We start from the raw sequence: 27,571 nt of genomic DNA on the forward strand, positions 1-27,571 counted from the left end.
TGTGGCGAGGTGCAGGGGGTGTTTTTTCCAGATTTAGGCCTTTTTTCACTGTAAAGGGTTAAATGTTCCTTTCCTTGTGGGGCAAACTTAGCTGCATATTTTGAATATTCATGCAAAAAATTGAAATGATTCTGGCTTTGGCCAGATTCATAAGATTCCAATCGCACAATATCACGACTGTAGCATACATCAATCATCAAGGGGGAACAAAGAGTTCTCTAGCGATGATAGAGGTTTCCAAAATAATTCAATGGGCAGAGAGAGGCTCACTCTTGCCATCTATCAGCAATCTATATCCCAGGAGTGGAGAACTGGGAAGCAGATTTTCTAAGTCATCAGATTTTTCATCCGGGCGAGTGGGAACTTCATCCGGTGGTGTTTGCACAATTGATTCATCAATGGGGCACACCAGAATTGGATCTGATGGCATCTCGTCAGAATGCCAAACTTCCTTGTTACGGGTCCAGATCAAGGGATCCTCAAGCAGTACTGATAGATGCTCTAGCAGTACCTTGGTCGTTCAACCTGGCTTATGTGTTTTCACCATTTCCTCTCCTTCCTCGTCTGATCGCCAGAATCAAACAGGAGAGAGCTTCGGTGATTTTGATAGCACCTGCGTGGCCACGCAGGACTTTGTATGCAGATCTGGTGGACATGTCATCTCTGCCACTGTGAACTTTGCCACTGAGACATGACCTTCTCATTCAGCGTCCGTTCCAACATCCAAATCTAGTTTCTCTGCGGCTGACTGCCTGGAGATTGAATGCTTGATTTTATCCAAGCGGGGATTCTCGGAGTCGGTCATAGATACCTTGATTCAGGCTCGAAAGCCTGTCACTAGGAAAATCTATCATAAGATATGGCGTAAATATCTTTATTGGTGCAAATCCAACGGCTACTCATGGAGTAAGATCAGGATTCCTAGGATTTTGTCCTTTCTCCAAGAAGGATTGGAGAAGGGGTTATCAGCTAGTTCCTTTAAAGGGACAGATATCTGCTTTGTCAATTTTACTGCACAAGCGTCTGGCAGATGTTCCAGACTTTCAGTCGTTCTGTCAGGCTTTAGTTAGAATCAAGCCTGTGTTTAAACCTGTTGCTCCGCCATGGAGTTTGAATTTAGTTCTTAAGTTCTTCAAGGGGTTCTGTTTGAACCTATGCATTCCATAGATATTAAGCTTCTATCTTGGAAAGTTCTGTTTTTAGTTGCTATCTCTTCGGCTCGAAGAGTTTCTGAACTATCTGCATTGCAATGCGACTCGCCTTATCTTGTTTTTCATGTTTATAAGGTGGTTTTGCGTACCAAACCTGGATTCCTTCCTAAGGTTGTTACTAATAAGAATATTAATCAGGAAATTGTTGTTCCTTCCCTGTGTCCTAATCCTTCCTCTAAGAAGGGGCGTCTTTTGCACAATTTGAACGTGGTTCGTACCTTGAGGTTTTACTTGCAAGCGACCAAAGATTTCCGTCAAGCATCTTCTTTGTTTGTTGTCTATTCTGGAAAACGTAGAGGTCAAAAAGCTACGGCTACCTCTTTCCTTTTGGCTGAAAAGCATCATCCGTTTGGCATACGAGACTGCTGGACAGCAGCCTCATGAAAGAATTACAGCTCACTCTACTAGAGCGGTGGCTTCCACATAGGCTTTTAAAAATGATGCTTCTGTTGAACAGAGTTGTAAGGCTGCGACTTGGTCTTCCCTTCATACTTTTTCCAAATTTTCCAAATTTGATACTTTTCTCCCAAAAATAGCCTTCGAAGAAGCAAAAGTTCTTCAAGCAGTGTTGCCTTCTGTTTAGCCATCTGTCTTGTCCCTCCCGTTCATCCGTGTCCTGTAGCTTTGGTATTGTATCCCACAAGTAAAGGATGAATCCGTGGACTCGTCGTATCTTATAGAAGAAAAGTAAATTTATGCTTACCTGATAAATTAATTTCTTCTATGATACGACGAGTCCACGGCCCGCCCTGTCAATTTTAGACAGATTATATTTTTTTGATTCAAAACTTCAGTCACCTCTGCACCTTTTAGTTTCTCCTTTTTCTTCCTGTACCTTCGGTCGAATGACTGGGGGGTGGAGCTAAGGGAGGAGCTATATAGACAGCTCTGCTGTGGTGCTCTTTGCCACTTCCTGTTAGCAGGAGGATAATATCCCACAAGTAAAGGATGAATCCGTGGACTTGTCGTATCATAGAAGAAATTAATTTATCAGGTAAGCATAAATTTACTTTTTATGTAAAGAAAGTGTTCCTAAGGATGATTCTCAGTCTGAGGAGAATCAGGATATGCCGCCAATTTCTCCCCAAGTGTCACAACCTTTAACGCCCACCCAAGCGACGACGGGGTTCCTCAACCGCGTCTAATTCATTTACTCTGCAGGATATGGCTGCAGTTTTGTCAACTACCCTTACAGAGGTATTATCTAAGTTGCCAGTGTTACAGGGCAAACGCAGTAGGACAGGAATCAATGTGAATACTGAGTTCTCTGATGCTTTGTTGGCTATTTCCGATGTACCCTCACAGGGATTTGGGGGTCAGGGAACTTCTGTCTGAGGGAGAACTTTCCGAATTGGGAAGTGTGTTACCTCAGACGGACTCGGACGTCATGTCCTTTAGATTTAAGCTGGAACACCTCCGCCTGTTACTTCATGAGGTTTTAGTGACTCTGGATGACTGTGATTCTATTGTGGTACCACCAGAGAAATTGTGTAAAATGGACAAATACTTAGAGGTACCTGCTTACACTGCTTTTCCGGTTCCTAAGAGAATTTCGGAGATTATCAAGAGAGAATGGAACAGACCGGGTATACCGTTCTCACCGTCTCCTAATTTTAAGAAAATGTATCCCATATCTGACACTGTTCGGGACTCTTGGCAGACGGTCCCTAAGGTGGAGGGAGCTATATCTACCCTGGCTAAGCGTACAACTATTCCTATTGAGGACAGCTGTGCTTTCAAACACCCTATGGATAAGAAATTGGAGGGTCTTCTAAACAAGTTATTTATTCCTCAGGGTTTCCTTTTACAACCGATTTCTCTGCAGCTGACTGCTTGGAGATTGAACGCTTGATTTTATCTAAGCGGGGGTTCTGTGATTCGGTCATTGAGACTCTGATTCAGGCACGTAAACCTGTTACTAGAAAGATTTACCATAAGATATGGCGTAAATATCTTTATTGGTGCGAATCCAAGAACTACTCATGGAGTAGAGTTAGGATTCCCAGGATTCTGTCTTTTCTCCAAGAAGGATTGGAGAAAGGGTTATCAGCAAGTTCCTTAAAGGGACAAATCTCTGCTTTGTCGATTTTACTTCACAAACGTTTGGCAGATGTTCCAGGCGTTCAGTCTTTTTGTCAGGCTTTGACCCGTATCAAGCCTTTGTTTAGACCAATTGCTCCACCCTGGAGTTTGAATTTAGTTCTAAATGTTCTTCAAGGGGTTCCGTTTGAACCCATGCATTCCATAGATATTAAGTTATTATCTTGGAAAGTTTTGTTTTTGGTTGCTATTTCTTCTGCTCGTAGAGTTTCTGAGCTTTCAGCGTTACAATGTGACTCGCCTTATCTTATATTCCATTCTGATAAGGTGGTTTTACTTACCAAACCTGGTTTCCTTCCTAAGGTTGTTAATAATAAGAATATTAATCAGGAAATTGTGGTCCCTTCTTTATGTCCTAACCCTTCTTCTAAGAAGGAGTGTATGTTGCATAACTTGGACGTAGTCCGTGCCTTGAAGTTTTACTTGCAGGCGACTAGGGATTTCAGTCAATCATCTTCACTATTCATTGTTTTTTCTGGAAAACGTAGGGGTCAGAAAGCTACGGCTACCTCTTTCTTTTTGGCTGAAGAGTATCATCCGTCTGGCGTATGAGACTGCTGGACAGCAGCCTCCTGAAAGAATTATGGCTCATTCTACTAGGGCTGTGGCTTCCTCATGGGCATTTAAAAATGATGCTTCTGTTGAACAGATTTGCAAGGCTGCAACTTGGTCGTCTCTTCACACTTTCTTTTACAAAGATATGACGAGTCCACGGATTTCATCCTTACTTGTGGGATATTAGCCTCCTGCTAACAGGAAGTGACAAAGAGCACCACAGCAGAGCTGTATATATAGCCCCTCCCTTCCCCTCCACCCCCAGTAATTCTCTTTGCCTGTGTTATACTAGGAAGAGGTAAAGTGAGGTGTTAGTTTTAGTTTCTTCAATCAAGAAGTTTATTTTTAAATGGTACGGGTGTGTACTATTTTCCTCAGGGGGATATGGAAGAAGTTTTCTGCCCTGAGGTTGATTATCTTAGCAGACGTAACTAAGATCCACATTGCTTTCCACAGAGTGCTGAAGGTAGTGTAAGAGAAATCTTCAGTGTGGAGAACAGCTGCATGCTACAAGCATTGAGGTATGTTCAGTCTTTTTATTTCTGAGGAGACCTGTTATATTAGAATGGCTGACATTTTATTCCTTGTTAAAGGAGGGGGTAAAAAGTAGACCTGTTCAAAAAATGGGTGTTTCTTTAAATCCTGTGCTTAACGTTTTTTTTTTTCATTGACATATTTTGGGTGTTTGAAAAAGGGACACTGGGAGAGGCAGCTCATTATCTTTATTTTTGTTTTATAACAAATATGAGTAGGGCTGCAGCATTACAGTGCTGTTTCTAGGGGGACCACATGGCATTATTTCCTAACCGCTTCCTATGCAGTGTTACGGATTAGTTTGTTGATCGTCCTTGATGGGCGGGGCCTATATTCGCGCGCTCCGACGCAAAGTATATTCTGACTGAGAAGGCAGCAGGCATGAGCTCTGGTGGGGCCTAAACTTATGTTCTGATGACCGGATCGTGGTAGTCATTTTTCAGTACCCTGAGGGCAGGTAGGCGCCACAGCAGAGCTGTGGCGAGGGGCAGGGGTCATTTTTTTCAAACGAATTGTATTTTTTGCTATAAATGTCCTGTAAAGGTTAATTTAGCCTATTTCTTTTAAGGTGCAATCATTTCTTTCATGTAATTAGCAAGAGTCCATGAGCTAGTGACGTATGGGATATACATTCCTACCAGGAGGGGCAAAGTTTCCCAAACCTCAAAATGCCTATAAATACACCCCTCACCACACCCACAAATCAGTTTTACAAACTCTGCCTCCCATGGAGGTGGTGAAGTAAGTTTGTGCTAGATTCTACGTTGATATGCGCTTCGCAGCAGGCTGGAGCCCGGTTTTCCTCTCAGTGTGCAGTGAATGTCAGAGGGATGTGAGGAGAGTATTGCCTATTTGAATTCAATGGTCTCCTTCTACGGGATCTTTTTCATAGGTTCTCTGTTATCGGTCGTAGAGATTCATCTCTTACCTCCCTTTTCAGATCGACGATATACTCTTATATACCATTACCTCTACTGATTCTCGTTTCAGTACTGGTTTGGCTTTCTACTACATGTAGATGAGTGTCCTGGGGTAAGGAAGTCTTATTTTCTGTGACACTCTAAGCTATGGTTAGGCACTTTTATGTTAAAGTTCTAAATATTTGTGTTTAAACATTTATTTGCCTTGATTCAGGATGATCAATATTCCTTATTTCAGACAGACAGTTTAATTATTTGGGATAATGCATATGAATTATCAATTTTTTTCTTACCTTTAAATTGACTTTTTTCTCTGTGGGCTGTTAGGCTCGCGGGGGCTGAAAATGCTTCATTTTATTGCGTGATTCTTGGCGCGGACTTTTTTGGCGCAAAAAAATTCTTGTCGCCAGAAGTTAGTGATTGCGTCATTTTTTTGACGTTTTGCGCCAAAATTGTCGGCGTCACCGGATGTGGCATCATTCTTGGCGCCAAAAGCATTTAGGCGCCAATAATGTGGGCGTCTTTTTTTGGCGCTAAAAAAATGTGGGCGTCATTTTTGTCTCCATTATTTAAGTCTCATTTTTCTTTTGCTTCTGGTTACTAGAGGCTTGTTCATTGGCATTTTTTCCCATTCCTGAAACTGTCATTTAAGGAATTTGATAGATTTTGCTTTATATGTTGTTTTTTCTCTTACATATTGCAAGATGTCTCAGATTGACCCTGGATCAGAAGCTACTTCTGGAAAAACGCTGCCTGATGCTGGTCCTACCAAAGTTAAGTGCATTTGTTGTAAACTTGTGGTATCTGTTCCTCCGGCTGTAGTTTGTGATGAATGTCATGATAAACTTGCTAATGCAGATAAAATTTCCATTAGTAATATTCCATTACCTGTTGCTGTTCCATCAACATCTAATACTCAGGATGTTCCTGTTAATATAAGAGATTTTGTTTCTAAATCTATTAGGAAGGCTATGTCTGTTATTCCTCCTTCCAGTAAGCGTAAAAGGTCTTTTAAAACTTCTCATTTCTCAGATGAATTTTTAAATGAACATCATTCTAATTTGTCCGTTTCTGATGAGGATTTTTCTGGTTCAGAGGATTCTGTCTCAGATATTGACACTGATAAATCTTCATATTTATATAAAATGGAATTTATTTGTTTTTTACTTAAAGGGACAGTATACACTCATTTTCATATAACTGCATGTAATAGACACTACTATAAAGAATAATATGCACAGATACTGATATAAAAATTCAGTATAAAACTGTTTAAAAACTTACTTAGAAGCTGTCAGTTTACCTCTGTTGAAAAGGTAGCTGGAAAGCCCACTGCAAGTGGCAAATAAGACACTCCCCCCTTCTTTTGCATATAAAAAGACCCTTTACACAAACAGGAGCAAGCTGGAGTAGGTAGTCGAGCGTATTCACATAAAACTTTGGGGCTTGGTTAGGAGTCTGATAATCAGAGCAATGTTATTTAAAAATAAGCAAAACTATACATTAATTTAAAAAAAAAAACTTTATGGGCTATATAAATAGATTATCTACAAAACATTTATGCAAAGAAAAAATGAGTGTATAATGTCCCTTTAAAGAAGTTTTAATCACTTTAGAAATTGAGGATTCTAGTCCTCTTGATACTAAATCTAATAAGCGTTTAAATTCGGTTTTTAAACCTCCTGTAGTTATTCCTGTAGTTATTCCGGAAGTTTTTCCTGTCCCTGATGCTATTTCTGAAGTAATTTCTAGGGAATGGAATAATCTGGGTAATTATTTTACTCCTTCTAAAAGATTTAAGAAATTGTATGCTGTGCCATCTGACAGATTAGAGTTTTGGGACAAAATCCCTAAAGTTGATGGGGCTATCTCTACTCTTGCTAAGCGTACTACTATTCCTACGGCAGATAGTACTTCCTTTAAGGATCCTTTAGATAGGAAGATTTATTCCTTTCTAAGGAAAGCTTATTTATGTTCAGGTAATCTTCTTAGGCCTGCTATTTCTTTGGCTGATGTTGCTGCAGCTTCCACTTTTTGGTTGGAGGCTTTGGCGCAACAAGTGTCAGATCATAATACTCATAGCATTGTTAAACTTCTTCAACACGCTAATAACTTTATTTGTGATGCCATTTTTTATATCATCAGAGGTGATGTCAGGTATATGTCTTTAGCTATTCTAGCTAGAAGAGCTTTATGGCTTAAAACTTGGAATGTTGATATGTCTTCTAAGTCAACTTTGCTTTTCCTTTCTTTCCAAGGTAATAAATTGTTTGGTTCTCAGTTGGATTCTATTATTTCAACTGTTACTGGGGGGAAAGGAACTTTTTTACCTCAGGATAAAAAATCTAAAGGTAAATATAGGGCTGCGAATCGTTTTTGTTCCTTTCGTCAGAATAAGGAACAGAAGCCTGATCCTTCCCCTAAAGGAACGGTTTCTGTTTGGAAACCGTCTCCAGTCTGGAATAAATCCAAGCCTTTTAGAAACCCAAAGCCAGCTCCCAAGTCCACATGAAGGTGCGGCCCTCATTCCAGCGCAGCTGGTAGGGGGCAGATTACGATTTTTCAAAGAAATTTGGATCAAATCAATTCACAGTCTTTGGATTCAGAACATTGTTTCACAAGGGTACAGAATAGGTTTCAATGTAAGGCCACCTGCAAGAAGATTTTTTCTTTCTTGCATTCCAATAAATCCAGTGAAGGCTCAGGCATTTCTGAAATGGGTTTCAGATCTAGAGTTGGCTGGAGTAATTGTGCCAGTTCCAGTTCTGGAACAGGGGCTGGGGTTTCTTTCATGTAATTAGCAAGAGTCCATGAGCTAGTGACGTATGGGATATACATTCCTACCAGGAGGGGCAAAGTTTCCCAAACCTTAAAATGCCTATAAATACACCCCTCACCACACCCACAATTCAGTTTTACAAACTTTGCCTCCGATGGAGGTGGTGAAGTAAGTTTGTGCTAGATTCTACGTTGATATGCGCTCCGCAGCAAGTTGGAGCCCGGTTTTCCTCTCAGCGTGCAGTGAATGTCAGAGGGATGTGAGGAGAGTATTGCCTATTTGAATGCAGTGATCTCCTTCTAAGGGGTCTATTTCATAGGTTCTCTGTTATCGGTCGTAGAGATTCATCTCTTACCTCCCTTTTCAGATCGACGATATACTCTTATATATACCATTACCTCTGCTGATTCTCGTTTCAGTACTGGTTTGGCTATCTGCTATATGTAGATGAGTGTCCTGGGGTAAGTAAGTCTTATTTTCTGTGACACTCCTAGCTATGGTTGGGCACTTTGTTTATAAAGTTCTAAATATATGTTTTCAAACATTTATTTGCCTTGACTCAGAATGTTCAACTTTCCTTATTTTTCAGACAGTCAGTTTCATATTTGGGATAATGCATTTTAATTTAACATTTTTTACCTTAAAATTTGACTTTTTCCCTGTGGGCTGTTAGGCTCGCGGGGGCTGAAAATGCTTCATTTTATTGCGTCATTCTTGGCGCAGACTTTTTTGGCGCAAAAATTCTATTTCCGTTTCCGGCGTCATACGTGTCGCCGGAAGTTGCGTCATTCTTTGACGTTATTTTGCGCCAAAAATGTCGGCGTTCCGGATGTGGCGTCATTTTTGGCGCCAAAAAGCATTTAGGCGCCAAATAATGTGGGCGTCTTATTTGGCGCGAAAAAATATGGGCGTCACTTTTGTCTCCACATTATTTAAGTCTCATTTTTTATTGCTTCTGGTTGCTAGAAGCTTGTTCTTTGGCATTTTTTCCCATTCCTGAAACTGTCATTTAAGGAATTTGATCAATTTTGCTTTATATGTTGTTTTTTTTCTTTTACATATTGCAAGATGTTCCACGTTGCAACTGAGTCAGAAGATACTTCAGGAAAATCACTGCACAGTGCTGGAGCTACCAAGCTAAGTGTATCTGCTATAAACTTTTGGTATCTGTTTCTCCAGCTGTTATTTGTATTGCATGTCATGTCAAACTTATTAATGCAGATAAAATTTCCTTTAGTACTGTTACATTACCTGTTGCTGTTCCGTCAACATCTAATTTTCAGAGTGTTCCTGATAACATAAGAGATTTTATTTTTTAAATCCATTAAGAAGGCTATGTCTGTTATTTCTCCTTCTAGTATACATAAAAGTCTTTTAAAACTTCTCTTTTTTCAGATGAATTTTTAAATGAACATCATCATTCTGATACTGATAATGGTTCTTCTGGTTCAGAGGTTTCTGTCTCAGAGGTTGATGCTGATAAATCTTTGTATTTGTTCAAGATGGAATTTATTCGTTCTTTACTTAAAGAAGTGTTATTTGCATTAGAAATAGAGGATTCTGGTCCTCTTGATACTAAATGTAAACGTTTAAATAAGGTTTTTAAATCTCCTGTAGTTATTCCAGAAGTGTTTTATCTCCCTGATGCTATTTCTGAAGTAATTTCCAGGGAATGGAATAATTTGGGTAATTTATTTACTCCTTCTAGACGTTTAAGCAAATTATATCCTGTGCCATCTGACAGATTAGAGTTTTTTGGGACAAAAATCCCTAAGGTTATGGGGCTGTCTCTACTCCTGCTAATGTACTACTATTCCTACGGCAGATAGTACTTCATTTAAGGATCCTTTAGATAGGAAAATTGAATCCTTTCTAAGAAAAGCTTACTTATGTTCAGGTAATCTTCTTAGACCTGCTATATTTTTAGTGGATGTTGCTGCAGCTTCAACTTTTTGGTTAGAAGCTTTAGTGCAACAAGTAACAGATCATAATTTTATAGCATTATTATTATTCTATAACATGCTAATAATTTTATTGGTGATACCATCTTTTGATATCATTAGAGTTGATGTCAGGTATATGTCTCTAGCTATTTTAGCTAGAAAAGCTTTATGGATTAAACTTGGAATGCTGACATGTCTTCTAAGTCAACTTTGCTTTCCCTTTCTTTCCAGGGTAAATAATCATTTTTCGTTCCTTTCCTCACAAGGAACAAAAGCCTGATCCTTCATCCTCAGGAGCGGTATCAGTTTGGAAACTATTTCCAGTTTGGAATATATCCAAGCCTTATAGAAACCTATAGCCAGCTCCTAAGTACCTATGAAGGTGCGGCCCTTATTCCAGCTCAGCTGGTATGGGGCAGATTACGTTTTCTTCAAAGAAATTTGGATCAATTCCGTTCTTAATCTCTGGTTTCAGAAACATTGTTTCAGAAAGGTACAGAATTGGCTTCAAGTTAAGGCCTCCTGCTAAGAGATTCTTTTCTTTCCCGTGTCCCAGTTAACACTGCAAAGGCTCAGCATTTCTGAAATGTGTTTCAGATCTAGAGTTGGCTGGAGTATTTATGCCAGTTCCAGTTCTGGAACAGGGGCTGGGGTTTTATTTTATCTCTTCATTGTACCAAAGAAGGTCAATTCCTTCAGACCAGTTCCGGATCTATCATTATTGAATCGTTATGTTAGGATACCAACATTCAAGATGGTTACTGTAGGACTATCCTGCCTTTTGTTTAGCAAGGGCATTATATGTCTACAATAGATTTACAGGATGTGTATCTGCATATTCCGATTCATCCAGATCACTTTTAGTGTCTGAGATTCTCTTTTTAGACAAGCATTACCAGTTTTGTGGCTCTACCGTTTGGCCTAGCCTCAGTTCCAAGAATTTTTTTCAAAGGTTCTCGGTGCCCTTCTTTCTGTAATCAGAGAATAGGGTTTTGGTATTTCCTTATTTGGACGATATCTTGGTACTTGCTCAGTCTTCTCATTTTCGAAGAATCTCATACGAATCGACTTGTGTTGTTTCTTCAAGTTCATGGTTGGAGGATCAATTTACCATTCAGTTCATTGATTCCTCAGACAAGGGTAACCTTTTTAGGTTTCTAGATAAATTCAGTGTCTATGACTCTGTCCTTGTCAGACAAGAGAAGTTTAACATTGATATCAGCTTGTCAAAACCTTCAGTCACAATCATTCCCTTTGGTAGCCTTATGCATGGAAATGTTGGGTCTTAGGACTGCCGCATCAGATGCGATCTCCTTTGCTCGTTTTCACATGCGACCTCTTCAGCTCTGTATGCTGAACCAATGGTGCAGGGATTACTCAAAGATATCTCAATTAATATCTTTAAACCGATTTTACAACACTCTCTGACATGGTGGACAGATCACCATCGTTTAGTTCAGGGGGCTTCTTTGTTCTTCCGACCTGGACTATAATCTCAACAGATGCAAGTCTTACAGGTTGGGGAGCTGTGTGGGGGTATCTGACGGCACAAGGGGTTTGGGAATCTCAGGAGGTGAGATTTCCGATCAATATTTTGGAACTCCGTGCAATTTTCAGAGCTCTTCAGTCTTGGCCTCTTCTGAAGAGAGAGTTGTTCATTTGTTTTCAGATAGACAATGTCACAACTGTGGCATACATCAATCATCAAGGAGGGACTCACAGTCCTCTGGCTATGAAAGAAGTATCTCGAATTTTGGTTTGGGCGGAATCCAGCTCCTGTCTAATCTCTGCGGTTCATATCCCAGGTATGGACAATTGGAAAGCGGATTATCTCAGTCGCCAAACGTTGCATCCGGGCGAATGGTCTCTTCACCCAGAGGTATTTCTTCAGATTGTTCAAATGTGGGAACTTCCAGAAATAGATCTGATGGCTTCTCATCTAAACAAGAAACTTCCCAGGTATCTGTCCAGATCCCGGGATCCTCAGGCGGAGGCAGTGGATGCATTATCACTTCCTTGGAAGTATCATCCTGCCTATATCTTTCCGCCTCTAGTTCTTCTTCCAAGAGTAATCTCCAAGATTCTGAAGGAATGCTCGTTTGTTCTGCTGGTAGCTCCGGCATGGCCTCACAGGTTTTGGTATGCGGATCTTGTCCGGATGGCCTCTTGCCAACCGTGGACTCTTCCGTTAAGACCAGACCTTTTGTCTCAAGGTCCTTTTTTCCATCAGGATCTGAAATCCTTAAATTTAAAGGTATGGAGATTGAACGCTTGATTCTTGGTCAAAGAGGTTTCTCTGACTCTGTGATTAATACTATGTTACAGGCTCGTAAATCTGTATCCAGAGAGATATATTATAGAGTCTGGAAGACTTATATTTCTTGGTGTCTTTCTCATCATTTTTCTTGGCATTCTTTTAGAATACCGAGAATATTACAGTTTCTTCAGGATGGTTTAGATAAGGGTTTGTCCGCAAGTTCCTTGAAAGGTCAAATCTCTGCTCTTTCTGTTCTTTTTCACAGAAAGATTGCTATTCTTCCTGATATTCATTGTTTTGTACAAGCTTTGGTTCGTATAAAGCCTGTCATTAAGTCAATTTCTCCTCCTTGGAGTTTGAATTTGGTTCTGGGGGCTCTTCAAGCTCCTCCATTTGAACCTATGCATTCATTGGATATTAAATTACTTTCTTGGAAAGTTTTGTTCCTTTTGGCCATCTCTTCTGCCAGAAGAGTTTCTGAATTATCTGCTCTTTCTTGTGAGTCTCCTTTTCTGATTTTTCGTCAGGATAAGGCGGTGTTGCGAACTTCTTTTGAATTTTTACCTAAGTTGTGAATTCCAACAACATTAGTAGAGACATTGTGGTTCCTTCATTATGTCTTAATCCTAAGAATTCTAAGGAGAAATCGTTGCATTCTTTGGATGTTATTAGAGCTTTGAAATATTATGTTGAAGCTACTAAGTCTTTCCGAAAGACTTCTAGTTTATTTGTTATCTTTTCCGGTTTTAGAAAGGCCAGAAAACTTCTGCCATTTCTTTGGCATCTTGGTTGAAATCTTTAATTCATCTTGCCTATGTTGAGTCGGGTAAGACTCCGCCTCATAGGATTACAGCTCATTCTACTAGGTCAGTTTCTACTTCCTGGGCGTTTAGGAATGAAGCTTCGGTTGATCAGATTTGCAAAGCGGCAACTTGGTCCTCTTTGCATACTTTTACCAAATTCTACCATTTTGTTGTATTTTCTTCTTCTGAAGCAGTTTTTGGTAGAAAAGTACTTCAGGCAGCGGTTTCAGTTTGAATCTTCTGCTTATGTTTTTCATTAAACTTTATTTTGGGTGTGGATTATTTTCAGCAGGAATTGGCTGTCTTTATTTTATCCCTCCCTCTCTAGTGACTCTTGTGTGGAAAGATCCACATCTTGGGTAGTCATTATCCCATACGTCACTAGCTCATGGACTCTTGCTAATTACATGAAAGAAAACATAATTTATGTAAGAACTTACCTGATAAATTCATTTCTTTCATATTAGCAAGAGTCCATGAGGCCTGCCCTTTTTTTGTGGTGGTTATGATTTTTTTGTATAAAGCACAATTATTCCAATTCCTTATTTTATATGCTTTCGCACTTTTTTCTTATCACCCCACTTCTTGGCTATTCGTTAAACTGAATTGTGGGTGTGGTGAGGGGTGTATTTATAGGCATTTTAAGGTTTGGGAAACTTTGCCCCTCCTGGTAGGAATGTATATCCCATACGTCACTAGCTCATGGACTCTTGCTAATATGAAAGAAATGAATTTATCAGGTAAGTTCTTACATAAATTATGTTTTTACTCAAATCTATTCATTGTACCAAAGAAGGAGAATTCCTTCAGACCAGTTCTGGATTTAAAAATATTAAATCGTTATGTAAGGATACCAACATTCAAAATGGTAACTATAAGGACTATTCTGCCTTTTGTTCAGCAAGGGCATTATATGTCCACAATAGATTTGCAGGACGCATATCTGCATATTCCGATTCATCCAGATCATTTTCAGTTTGAGATTCTCTTTTCTAGACAAGCATTACCAATTTGTGGCTTTGCCGTTCGGCCTAGCAACGGCTCCAAGGATTTTTTCAAAAGTTCTCGGTGCCCTTCTATCTGTAATCCGAGAACAGGGTATTGTGGTATTTCCTTATTTGGACGATATCTTGGTACTTGCTCAGTCTTCACATTTAGCAGAATCTCATACGAATCGACTTGTGTCGTTTCTTCAAGAACCTGGTTGGAGGATCAATTTACCAAAGAGTTCATTGATTCCTCAGACAAGGGTAACCTTTTTAGGTTTCCAAATAGATTCAGTGTCCATGACTTTGTCTCTGACGGACAAGAGACGTCTGAAGTTGATTTCAGCCTGTCGAAACCTTCGGTTTCAATCATTCCCTTCGGTAGCCTTATGCATGGAAATTCTAGGTCTTATGACTGCTGCATCGGACGCGATCCCCTTTGCTTGTTTTCACATGCGACCTCTTCAGCTCTGTATGCTGAACCAGTGGTGCAGGGATTATACAAAGATATCACAGTTAATATCTTTAAATCAGATTGTACGACACTCTCTGATGTAGTGGACAGATCACCATCGTTTAATTCAAGGGGCTTCTTTTGTTCTTCCAACCTGGACTGTGATCTCAACAGATGCGAGTCTGACAGGTTGGGGAGCGGTATGGGGGTCTCTGACAGCGCAGGGGGTTTGGGAATCTCAGGAGGCGAGATTACCAATCAACATTTTGGAACTCCGTGCGATTTTCAGAGCTCTTCAGTCGTGGCCTCTTCTGAAGAGAGAATCGTTCATTTGTTTTCAGACGGACAATGTCACAACCGTGGCATATATCAATCATCAAGGGGGGGGCTCACAGTCCTCTGGCTATGAAAGAAGTATCTCGAATACTTGTATGGGCGGAATCCAGCTCCTGTCTAATTTCTGCGGTTCACATCCCAGGTATAGACAATTGGGAAGCGGATTTTCTCAGTCGCCAGACATTGCATCCGGGCGAATGGTCTCTTCATCCAGAGGTATTTCTTCAGATTGTTCAAATCTGGGGTCTTCCAGAAATAGATCTGATGGCTTCTCATCTAAACAAGAAACTTCCCAGGTATCTGTCCAGATCCAGGGATCCTCAGGCGGAGGCAGTGGATGCATTGTCGCTTCCTTGGAAATATCATCCTGCCTATATCTTTCCGCCTCTAGTTCTTCTTCCAAGAGTGATTTCCAAGATTCTAAAGGAGCGTTCGTTTGTGCTGCTGGTGGCTCCAGCATGGCCTCACAGGTTTTGGTATGCGGATCTCGTTCGGATGGCAAGTTGCCAACCTTGGACACTTCCGTTAAGGCCAGACCTATCTCAAGGCCCATTTTTCCATCAGGATCTCAAATCATTAAATTTGAAGGTATGGAGATTGAACGCTTGATTCTTAGTCATAGAGGTTTCTCTGACTCCGTTATTAATACTATGTTACAGGCTCGTAAATCTGTGTCTAGGAAGATATATTATCGAGTCTGGAAGACTTACATTTCTTGGTGTTCTTCTCATCATTTTTCCTGGAATTCTTTTAGAATTCCTAGAATTTTACAGTTTCTTCAGGATGGTCTGGATAAAGGTTTGTCTGCAAGTTCCTTGAAAGGACAAATTTCTGCTCTTTCTGTGCTGTTTCACAGAAAGATTGCTAATCTTCCTGATATTCATTGTTTTGTACAAGCTTTGGTTCGTATCAAACCTGTCATTAAGTCAATTTCTCCTCCTTGGAGTTTGAATTTGGTTCTAGGAGCTCTACAAGCTCCTCCTTTTGAACCTATGCATTCTTTGGATATTAAATTACTTTCTTGGAAAGTTTTTTGTTTCTTTTGGCCATCTCTTCTGAGTTATCTGCTCTTTCTTGTGAATCTCCTTTTCTGATTTTTCATCAGGATAAGGCGGTGTTGCGGACTTCATTTAAATTTTTACCTAAGGTTGTGAATTCTAACAACATTAGTAGAGAGATTGTGGTTCCTTCATTGTGTCCTAATCCTAAGAATTCTAAGGAAAGATCGTTACATTCTTTGGATGTAGTAAGAGCTTTGAAATATTATGTTGAAGCTACTAAAGATTTCCGAAAGACTTCTAGTCTATTTGTTATCTTTTCTGGTTCTAGGAAGGGTCAGAAGGCCTCTGCCATTTCTTTGGCAGCTGTTTCATTTTGATTCTTCTGCTTATAATTTCATTTTTTTTCATTATAAGATTTAAACTTTGTTTGGGGTGTGGATTTTTTTTCAGTGGAATTGGCTGTCTTTATTTTATCCCTCCCTCTCTAGTGACTCTTGCGTGGAAGTTCCACATCTTGGGTATTTATTATCCCATACGTCACTAGCTCATGGACTCTTGCTAATTACATGAAAGAAAACATAATTTATGTAAGAACTTACCTGATAAATTCATTTCTTTCATATTAGCAAGAGTCCATGAGACCCACCCTTTTTTTGTGGTGATTATGATTTTTTTGTATAAAGCACAACTATTCCAATTCCTTATTTTTTTATGCTTTCGCACTTTTTTTCTTATCACCCCACTTCTTGGCTATTCGTTAAACTGATTTGTGGGTGTGGTGAGGGGTGTATTTATAGGCATTTTGAGGTTTGGGAAACGTTGCCCCTCCTGGTAGGAATGTATATCCCATACGTCACTAGCTCATGGACTCTTGCTAATATGAAAGAAATAAATTTATGAGGTAAGTTCTTACATAAATTATGTTTTTTGGCCACATTAAACATGTGTTTCTAATCGGATTGCGTTATTTAGCTTTTTAAAGCAGTTTTTAAAAAATTGTACACTTTTTTTTTTTTTTTTTTTTTTTTTTTTTTTTTTAAAGGCGCAGTACTTTTTTTGAAAAAATTGTTGAAAGTGCTTAACAACTTTTGAGATTATTGCTAGTCTGTTCAACATGTCTGACATTGAGGATACTAATTCCTCTATGTGCTTAGAAGCCATTGTGGAACCCCCACTTACGTTGTGTACCTCTTGTACTGAAAGGGCCTTACAATGTAAAAAGCATATGGTAGCAGCAATGGATATAATTCAGTTTGCCCGCTTTCATCTCAGACAACTGCAGCTGTGCATGCTCGAACAGTGGAATGGGGATTATGCAAATTTATCTCCTCAGACAAATCTGGATCAAGAGACCAGAGACTCTCTTCTTTGGTGGTTGTTGCCGGATCATCTGTCCCAGGGGACATGTTTTCGCAGACCCTCGTGGGTGATAGTGACAACGGACGCCAGTCTTCTGGGCTGGGGTGCAGTCTGGAATTCCCTGAAGGCTCAGGGTGTTTGGACTCAGATGGAATCTCTACTTCCAATCAATATTCTGGAACTGAGAGCAATATTCACTGTGTTTCAGGTGTGGCCTCAGTTAGCTTCGGCCAAATTCATCAGATTCCAGTCGGACAATATCACGACTGTGGCGTATATCAATCATCAGGGGGTAACAAGGAGTTCTTTAGCGATGATAGAAGTATCCAAGATAATCCGATGGGCGGAGGCCCACTCTTGCTTTCTGTCAGCAATATACATCCCAGGAGTAGAGAACTGGGAAGCGGATTTTCTAAGTCGACAGACCTTTCACCCGGGCGAGTGGGAACTCCACCCGGAGGTGTTTGCCTCACTGATTCTCCAATGGGGCTGACCGGAATTAGATCTGATGGCATCTCGTCACAATGCCAAGCTTTCACGTTACGGTTCCAGGCCGAACTGATAGATGCCCTGGCAGTGCCTTGGTCGTTCAGCTTAGCTTATGTGTTTCCTCTCCTTCCACGCGTGATTGCTCGAATCAAACAGGAGAGAGCTTCAGTAATCCTGATAGCGCCTGCGTGGCCACGCAGGACTTGGTATGCGGATCTAGTGGACATGTCCTCTCTGCCACCGTGGAAACTTCCTTTGAGACAGGACCTTCTCATTCAAGGTCCTTTCCAACATCCAAATCTAAATTCTCTGCAGCTGACTGCTTGGAGATTGAACGCTTGATTCTATCTAAGCGAGGATTCTCTGATTCGGTCATTGATACTTTGATACAGGCTTGAAAGCCTGTTACTAGAAAAATCTATCATAAGATATGGTGTAAATCCAAGGGTTACTCATGGAGTAAAACTAGGATTCCTAGGATTCTGTCTTTTCTCCAAGAAGGATTGGAGAAAGAGTTATCAGAAAGTTGCTTAAAAGGACAGATTTCTGCTTTATCAATTTTGCTTCACAAGCGTTTGGCAAATATGCCGGATGTTAAGTCTTTTTGTCAGCCTTTAACTAGAATTAAGCCTGTATTTAGACCAATTACTCCTCCCTGGAGTTTGAATTTAGTTCTTAGAGTTCTTCAAGGGGTTCCGCTTGAACCCATGCATTCCATAGATATTAAATTGTTATCTTGGAAAGTTCTGTTTTTGTTGCTATTTCTTCAGCTCAAAGAGTTTCTGAGCTTTCAACGTTACAATGTGATTCACCTTATCTTATTTTTCATTCTGATAAGGTGGTTTTACGTACCAAACCTGGTTTCCTTCCTAAGGTTGTTTCAAATAAGAACATTAATCAGGAAATTGTTGTTCCTTCATTGTGTCCTAATCCTTCTTCCAAGAAGAAGCGTCTGTTACATAATTTGGACGTGGTCCGTGCCTTGAAGTTTTACTTACAGGCAACCAAGGATTTCCGTCAATCATCTTCATTATTCATTGTTTATTCTGGAAAGCGTAAGAGTCAGAAAGCTATGGCTACCTCTTTCTTTTTGGCTGATGAGTATCATCCGCCTGGCATATGAGACTGCTGGACAGCAGCCTCCTGAAAGAATTACGGCTCATTCTACTAGGGCTGTGGCTTCCACATGGACTTTTAAAAACGATGCTTCTGTTGAACAGATTTTTAAGGCTGCGACTTGGTCGTCCCTTCACACTTTTTCCAAATTTGATACTTTTGCTTCTTCTGAGGCTGTTTTTGGGAGAAAGGTTCTTCAAGCAGTGGTGCCTTCCGTTTAGGTTCCTGTCTTGTCCCTCCCTTTCATCCGTGTCCTATTGCTTTGGTATTGATATCCCACAAGTAAGGATGAAATCCGTGAACTCGTCATATCTTTGTAAAAGAAAAGTAAATTTATGCTTACCTGATAAATTTAATTTCTTTTACGATATGACGAGTCCACGGCCCACCCTGTTCTTTTAAGACAGATTTATTTTATTTTTTGTAAACTTCAGTCACCTCTGCACCTTTTAGCCTTTCCTTTTCTCTTCCTAAAACTTCGGTCGTATGACTGGGGTTGGAGGGGAAGGGAGGGGCTATATATACATCTCTGCTGTGGTGCTCTTAGCCACTTCCTGTTAGCAGGAGGTTAATATCCCACAAGTACGGATGAAATCCGTGGACTCGTCATATCGTAAAAGAAATTAATTTATCAGGTAAGCATAAATTTATTTTTTTCCTAGTTTTACAAATTTGATACTTTTGCTTCTTCTGAGGCAGTTTTTGGGAGAAAGGTTCTTCAAGCAGTGGTGCCTTCTGTTTAGGTTCCTGTCTTGTCCCTCCCTTTCATGCGTGTCCTGTAGCTTTGGTATTGTATCCCACAAGTAAGGATGAAATCCGTGGACTCGTCATATCTTGTAAAAGAAAAGGAAATTCATGCATACCTGATAAATTTATTTCTTTTACAATATGACGAGTTCACGGCTCACCCTGTCATTTCTAAGACAGGAATGTGTTTATTTTTATAAACTTCAGTCACCTCTGCACCTTTGGCTTTTCCTTTCTCTTCCTAACTTCGGTCGAATGACTGAAGGGGGAGGGAAGGGAAGAGCTATATATACAGCTCTGCTGTGGTGCTCTTAGCCACTTCCTGTTAGCAGGAGGATAAATCCCACAAGTAAGGATGAAATCCGTGGACTCGTCATATATTTATCAGCTAAGCATAAATTTCCTTTTTGTTTAATTTTCGCCGGAAAAATTAGGCTTGCTAGGGCGCAAAATGCTGTTATTTATTGCGTCATTCTTGGCACAATACTTTTTTGGGTGAATGTGCGTCTATGATGACGCAAGTTTGTAATTTCCTGCGCCTTAGTTGATGCCAGGTTGTTTGGAGAGAAGTTGCGTCATTACCAGATGTTTGTTAGCGCCAAAATTTTTTTTAATCCCTTTTGCATCGTGTGTCATACTTGCCGCCAAAAAAAAAAAATTGTTTTATTTTACCTCACTTCCTGTATGCACCTTGCCTTCTTTCTGCTCAGAGGGCTATGCTGTTTGCTTTTTTGCCTATTTTAGCATTTGCATTTTTTCTCATTCCTGAAACTGCTATATGTGGAAATTAGATATTTTTGTTTAAATGTTATTTTTTCTTTTACATTTTGCAAGATGTCTCAGTCTGATCCTGTCTGCTGTAGGAACCATGCTGCCTGTACACAGTTCTACCTGTTGTAAGATAGCTGAGATTATATCTCCGGCTGTAGTATGTAACAGTTGTCATGATAAGCTTATGCATGACGAAAATGTTTCTATTAGTACTAGTACATTATTTGTTGTTCCTTCAACATCTAATGTACATGGTATCCCTGTTGATATGAAAAATTATATTGCTGATGCGATACAGAAGGCTATGTCTGCTATTCCGCCTTCTAATAAACGTAAAAGGTATTTTAAAACTGATGAATTTTGTAATGACCGACAACATACTGAAATATCCTCCTCCTGATGAGGATCTCTCTGGCTCAGAAGATCCTACTTCAGACATTGACATTGATAAATCATCTTATCTTTTTAAGATTTGGTATATTCGTTCTTTGTTGAAAGAAGTGTTGGTTACTTTGGATATTGAGGATTCTGGTCCTCTTGATAACAAATCCAGTAAACGTTTAAATTCTGTTTATAAACCTCCTGTGATTACTCCTGAGGTTTTCCCTGTTCCTGATGCTGTTTCTGATGTGATTGCTAAGGAATTGACTAAGCCTGGTGCTTCTTTTGTTCCTTCTTCTAGGTTTTAAAAGTTGTACCCTTTGCCAGTGGCTAAATTAGAGTTTTGGGGAAAAGTCCCTAAGGTTGATGGGGCTATTTCTACTCTTGCCAAGCGTACTACTATTCCTATGGAAGATAGTACTTCTTTTAAGGATCCTTTAGATAGTAAAATCGAATCTTATCGAAGGAAAGCTTATTTGCATTATGGCTATATTCTCAGGCCTGCCATTTCTATGGCTGATGTTGCGGCTGCATCAACTTTTTGGTTAGATAGCTTAGCACAACAGGAAACAGATCCTGATTTGTCTAGCATTGTTTCAAGATGCTAATCATTTTATATGTGATGCTATTTTTGATATCATCAAGATTGATGTTAAATCTATGTCTTTAGCTATTTTAGCTAGAAGAGCCTTATGACTCTAAGGGTAAATCTAGAGCTTCTTATCGTTATTGTTCCTTTCGTCAGAATAGAGAGCAGAAAACCTCTCCTTCCCCTAAGGACTCTGGTTCCTATTGGAAGACATCTTCGAGTTGGAATAAATCCAAGGTTAAACATTGCTATCCTTTCCAGGGGTCATCTACTCCGTTGGATGTATCTGAGACTAGATTATCCGCTGATGCAGAGGGTTCCGATACTTCAGAAGACTCTCTGGGTCGGAATCTGCGGCCTCTAAACCTCCGGCTGCAGAGGAACCAGACTTTAGGTTTAGGATGGAGAACTTAGGCTTTTTGTTAAGAGGTGTTAGCTACTCTAGAGGTTCCGGAACCAAAGTTACATGAGGAACCTTCTATTCCTAAGCTTGATAAAGTTTGAGGACAGGGTAGTGCCCCAGACATTCCCGGTTCCTGTAAAGATGGCAAATATTATTAAGAATGAATGGGAGAGACTTGGATCATCTTTCTCTCCTTCTTCTTATTCTTTGTTTAAACAATTGTTCCCGGTTCCAGACTCTCAGCTAGAACTGTGGAGATCTGTCCCTAAGGTGACCCTGTTAAGAAAAAAATTTCAGCACACAGGGTTCGTTTTTCAACCTGCAGCCGCAGGAGCTGCTACCTATTGGTGCGACTCTGTCAGAAATTATAGAGGTGGAGACTCCTCTCTGTGAGATACATGAAAGAATTAAGGCCCTGAGGGGTAGCTTATTCGTTTATTTGCTATGCTAATATGCAGGTTATTCTCTTGAATGCCAAGACATCAGGATTTTCTGGCCCGGAGGGCCCTGTGGTTGAAGTTGTGGTCTGCTGACATGACGTCCAAATCTAGATGGCTTTCCCTTCCATTTAAGGGAAAGATTATTTTTGGTCAGGGTCTGGACTTAATCATATCCACGGTCACGGGGGGCAAGGGTGCCTTTTAACCGCAGGATAAGAATAAAAAATCTAAAGGTCTTAATTTTCTTCCCTTTCGTTTGGAGAAGTCCCAACGACAGAAACCTGCCGTAAAGCCCGAGCAGTTCAAGGGATCTTGGAAACCTTAGATTTAGAGTTGAAGATGATGGCACCATTTACTAATAATATATTAGAGTAGGGTCCGTAACTGTTCAGATTGAAGTTAAACGGCCTTGGCTTATAACTGGTAATGTGTAGTGTAGGTGCTAAGTATCAAAAGACTCATTCAGAAAAAATTGTTAGCTAAAGAAACTAAACACAAGATACTTTATAAGCACTCAAATAAGACCCTTGGATCTTGGAAACCTTTTCAGTCTTACAGTAAGGCCAAGCAGAGCAAGAATCCACCGAGGCAAAATCGGCATGAAGGGGTGGCCCCCGATCCGTCTCTCGATCTTGTAGGGTGCAGACTCTCTTTTCGCTGAGGCTTGGTGGAGAGACATTCAGGATCCTTGGGTTCTGGAAGTTGTTACCCAGGGTTACAGGATAGGTTTCAAAACTCATCCTCCCAGGGGCAGATTCCTATGGTCAAATCTATCATCAAAACCAGAGAAACAAGATGCTTTTCTAGAGTGCGTGAGGGATCTCTCCTCTCTAGGAGTAATTGTACCGGTACTTCTAGCAGAAATGGGTCTAGGGTACTATTCAAACCTTTTCATGGTTCCACGTTTCGCCCGATTCTGGACCTAAAGTGCTTAAACAAGTTTCTGTTGGTTCCATCGTTCAAAATGGAGATGATAAGGTCTATACTGCCCCTAGTTCAAGAGGGTCAGTTTATGACTACGATAGACTTGAAGGACGCTTACCTTCATGTGCCAATACGCAAGGATCACTTCAGGTTCTTAAGGTTCGCCTTTCTGGATCAGCACTTCCAGTTTGTAGCTCTTCCCTTCGGGTTGGCTACTGCTCCAAGAATCTTCACAAAGGTTCTGGGAGCTCTGCTCATGGTGGCGAGATCCAGAGGGATAGCAGTGGCTTCTTATCTGGACGACATTCTGGTTCAGGCTCCGTCCTGCCGGCTGGTGGAGGACCATTCAAGAGCTATTATCCTTCTGCGATCTCTCAGGAAAGAGTTCTCTGATTCCCAGTACCAGAGTGGAGTTCCTGGGCACAATAATAGACTACATTGCCATGAAGATATTCCCAAGAGACGCTGCAAGATTGTCTCCAGCTGTCTAGCCCTTCAATCCTCCTCAAGGCCATCATTTGCCCGGTGCATGGAGTTTATTGGACTTATGGTTTCCACTATAGATGTCATTACATTCTCCAGATTCCATCTCCGGCCTCTTCAGCTGTGCATGCTGAGGCAGTGGAACTGCGATCATTTGGACCTGTCCCAACTGATCTCTCTGGACAACGAGTCGAGAGAGTCTCTCCAGGAGGGCACAGGGCAGGTGTACTCAGAAGGAGTCTCTTCTTCCGATAAACTTCCTGGATCTTGGCTCCTCCCGGGTTCGTCAAAGTTCATCAGATTAAAGTCTGAACCCATTACCTCGGTGGCTTACATCAACCATCAGGGGGGGGCGAGAAGCTCCCTAGCCATGAGGGAAGTATATTGGATTCTGGAGTAGGCGGAGGCCCACGAATGCTCGCTGTCAGCGATCCACATCCCGGGTGTGTACAACTGGGAAGCAGACTTTCTCAGCAGACAATAGTTTCATCCGGGGGAATGGTCTCTTCATCCCGATGTGTTTGCGGAGATTTGCAACAGTTGGGGGACTCCGGAGATAGATCTCATAGCTACCCAGATATGGTTCGCGGGCTAGGGATCCCCAGGCGGAACTGATAGATGCCTTAGCAGTACCTTGGGGATTCGACCTAGTGTACATATTTCCTCCAATACCACTTCTACCTCGTGTAGTGGCATGCATCAAACAGGAGCAAGCGTCAACTATTCTGATTGCTCCATCATGGCTGTGGAGGACATGGTTTGCGGATCTAGTGGGGATGTCATCGTCCCCTCCATGGAGGTTGCCCTGTCTCAGGGATCTGCTGGTACAGGGCCCATTTGTCCATCAGATTCTAGATTCTCTATAGCTGACTGCGTGGAGATTGAATGCTTAGTCTTAGCCAGAAGAGGATTTTCTGAGAGGGTGATTGATACTCTCATTCAAGCCAGAAAGCTGGTCACCCGTCGCATCTATCATAAGGTGTGGAGGACCTACTTACTCTGGTGTGAGACTCGTGGATACTCCTGGCATAAGGTCAGGGTATCCAGAATTCTTTCCTTTCTCCAGGATGGTTTGGAGAAGGGGACAGATTTCGGCTCTGTCTGTGCTTTTAAATAAGAAGCTCGCTGAGCTCCCTGATAGTCTTTTGTTCAGGCTCTGTCCAGGATCAGGCATGTGTTTAGACATTCTGCTCCTCCCTGGAGTTTGAATTTGGTTCTGAAGGTTTTGCAGGAGGGTCTGGAGAAGGGTTTGTCAGCTAGTACTCTGAAAGGTCAGATTTCTGCTTGTCTATTTTGTTGCATAAGCGTATGGCGGATGCTTTGGTTAGGATTAGGCCTGTGTTTAAGCCCATTACTCTTCCCTAGAGTCTTAACCTTGTTCTTAGAGCTTTACAGCGGGCTCTGTTTGAACCTATGCATTCCTTAGATATTAAGATGTTATCTTGGAAGCTTTTGTTTCTTGTTGCTATTTCTTCTGCTCGGAGAGTTTTGGAACTCTCGGCTCTGCAGTTTCATTCTCCTTATCTTATTTTTCATTCTGATAAGAATGAAGTTTTATTAGGTGATTTTCTCTAATAAATGAAGAGTAAAAAAGGCTAGAAGAGTATATAAAAGCCAATTAATATGGGTGCAGTATACTCACTCCATAAGATGTATCTGTTCAGCTGAAATAGGGTGTAACATCAGATGACCAGAGTCCACAGGATCCTAGTGTTAAATGCCCAGGGTATCCACATTTTGAGCAAATAAAACCTTTTTTACCTTAGTTGAAAGACTGTCAAGATCTTTCTTTGCTGTGCCGGGCCGGAATCTCCTTGTATACATATTTTTATTGTACATTGGATATCTTTGTCACTTGGGTTTCCATTCATTTACAGTCCTAAATTTGGATACCCTGGGCATTTAACACTAGGATCCTGTGGACTCTGGTCATCTGATGTTACACCCTATTTCAGCTGAACAGATACATCTTATGGAGTGAGTATACTGCACCCATATTAATTGGCTTTTATATACGCTTCAAGCCTTTTTTCTCTTCATTTATTAGAGAAAATCACCTAATAGATCTGCGCCATCTGTCACCACTACCTATCTCTATACAGTCATAGAGGAGAGACTGCAAGAAGGCTGCGGTCTGATCTAAAGGAGAGTATTAGTTCTTAGTTTATCTATTACAGAATATTGTGTTTTTTCCATCTAGCACTTCTGTATATTGCTTGTACCTTATACTAAGAATGAAGTTTTACGTACTAAATTAGGTTTCCTTCCTAAGGTTGTTTCAAACAAGAATATTAATCAGGAGATTGTGGTTCCTTCTTTGTGTCCTAATCCTCCTCCTAAGGAGCGTTTGTTGCACAACCTATATGTTGTGCGTGCATTAAAGTTCTATCTTCAGGTGACTAAGGACTTTCTTCAGTCTTCTGCTTTGTTTGTTTTTCTGGGAAGCTCAAGGGTCAGAAAGCTATGGCTACTTCTCTTTGGCTAAGGAGTATTATTCGTTTGGCCAATGAGACTGCTGGACTGCAACCTCCTGAGAGAATCACTGCTCATTCCACGAGGGCTGTTTCTTCTTCCTGGGCATTTAAAAATGAATCTTCTGTGCAACAATTTTGCAAGGCTACAACTTGGTCCTCTTTACATGCTTTTTCAAAGTTTTATAAATTTGATACTTTTGCCTCGGCTGAGGCTTCTTTTGGGAGAAGGGTTCTTCAAGCAGTGATGCCTTCTGTTTAGGTTCCCTGTCTTGTCCTTCTTTTATCTGTGTCCTCTAGCTTGGGTATTGATTCCCACTAGTAATTGATGATTCTGTGGACTCACCATATCTTAGGAAAGGAAACATAATTTATGCTTACCTGATAAATTTATTTCCGTATATGGTGAGTTCACTGCCCACCCTTTATTTAAGACAGTTATTTTTTCTAAAACCTCAGGCACTTCTACACTTTTGTATTATCATCTTTTTCCATTTTTCCTTTGGCCGAATGACTGGAGATTATGGGTAAGGGAAGTGACATATATAGCAGCTTTGCTGTAGTGCTCTTTGCCGCCTCCTGCTGGCCAGGAGTGATATTCCCACTAGTAATTGATGATTCCGTGGACTCGCCATATCCGGAAAGAAAGAAATTTATCAGGTAAGCATAAATTCTGTTTTTCCTCCAGTGATGCTACCTTGGGGATGAATGTTTTATACTATCGTTTCTCATTTAATGACTCTTACTGTCCTATCCCTTGAGTGGTTGTGCTTCTGTTTTGTCACCAGAATGATAGGACCTCCTGTCTGGTTTACTTTGCTATGTGCCTGGTATAGCTACTATCATCTCCTTATTCTTTTGTTTTCTTTTTTTAGATTTGTATTTTGTGTTATGGATATTTGATTTCACTTTTTTTTTGTATAAAAGCATATCTGTTGCAATATCATTTTGTTCTCTTCCAACTGACCCTGCAAAAAGCATACTCCATGCATAACATGCCTCCATAAAAATCCTTCCTGTGACCACCTCAAGATGCATGCCCAACCTTTATGGACAATCCAGTGTCATCTAAAGTCACTTTTGTGTGAGAATTGAGCCCATAGGGTACAATGCCCCTTCATTCCTCCTCTATTGCTTAGTTTGCGCTTGTGTTCAGCATGTATATTACATTACACTATGTGCATTTGTTTCATTTGTACAGAAATCCGGGCGCTGGTGTGCCATGCATGTTCGCGTGGCTTATATGATTCTCCGGCACCAGGAAAGGCTAAAGGTAAATGTTTTCATTTCTTTCCCTACTTCTCTGCATCTTATTCCTACTCAGCATGTCCCCTATTTCTCACAAGACCTCCTAACTTTCTTCTCTTCTTGTTCCTTATTTGTTCCAGTTTGCAAATGGCACCCCTCATAAGTCTGAGTTTCGAAGTGATGCTCTCACCTGCCTCCCTGCTGGGTACAACTCTTTACCCTCACCTCATGAGCTGGCACGACCACCCTCCCTTATATCCGGTAATAAAAA

The 27,571-nt window shown here is 40.7% G+C and overlaps 1 protein-coding gene across 3 annotated transcripts in view; it reads left to right on the forward strand.

The window, feature by feature from the left end:
• The window catches only part of FBRS (fibrosin), a 222,949-nt gene that overhangs the window by 128,046 nt on the left and 67,332 nt on the right, over positions 1-27,571 (forward strand). For all 3 annotated transcript variants that reach the window (XM_053694395.1, XM_053694393.1, XM_053694394.1), the window contains exons 12-13: positions 27,254-27,325; positions 27,441-27,561. In XM_053694395.1, coding sequence (XP_053550370.1) covers positions 27,254-27,325; positions 27,441-27,561 — 193 coding nt within the window. The remainder of the gene's footprint in view (positions 1-27,253; positions 27,326-27,440; positions 27,562-27,571) is intronic.

This window comes from Bombina bombina, chromosome 11 (genome assembly GCF_027579735.1).
Source record: "Bombina bombina isolate aBomBom1 chromosome 11, aBomBom1.pri, whole genome shotgun sequence".
NCBI classification, from domain to species: domain Eukaryota; kingdom Metazoa; phylum Chordata; class Amphibia; order Anura; family Bombinatoridae; genus Bombina; species Bombina bombina.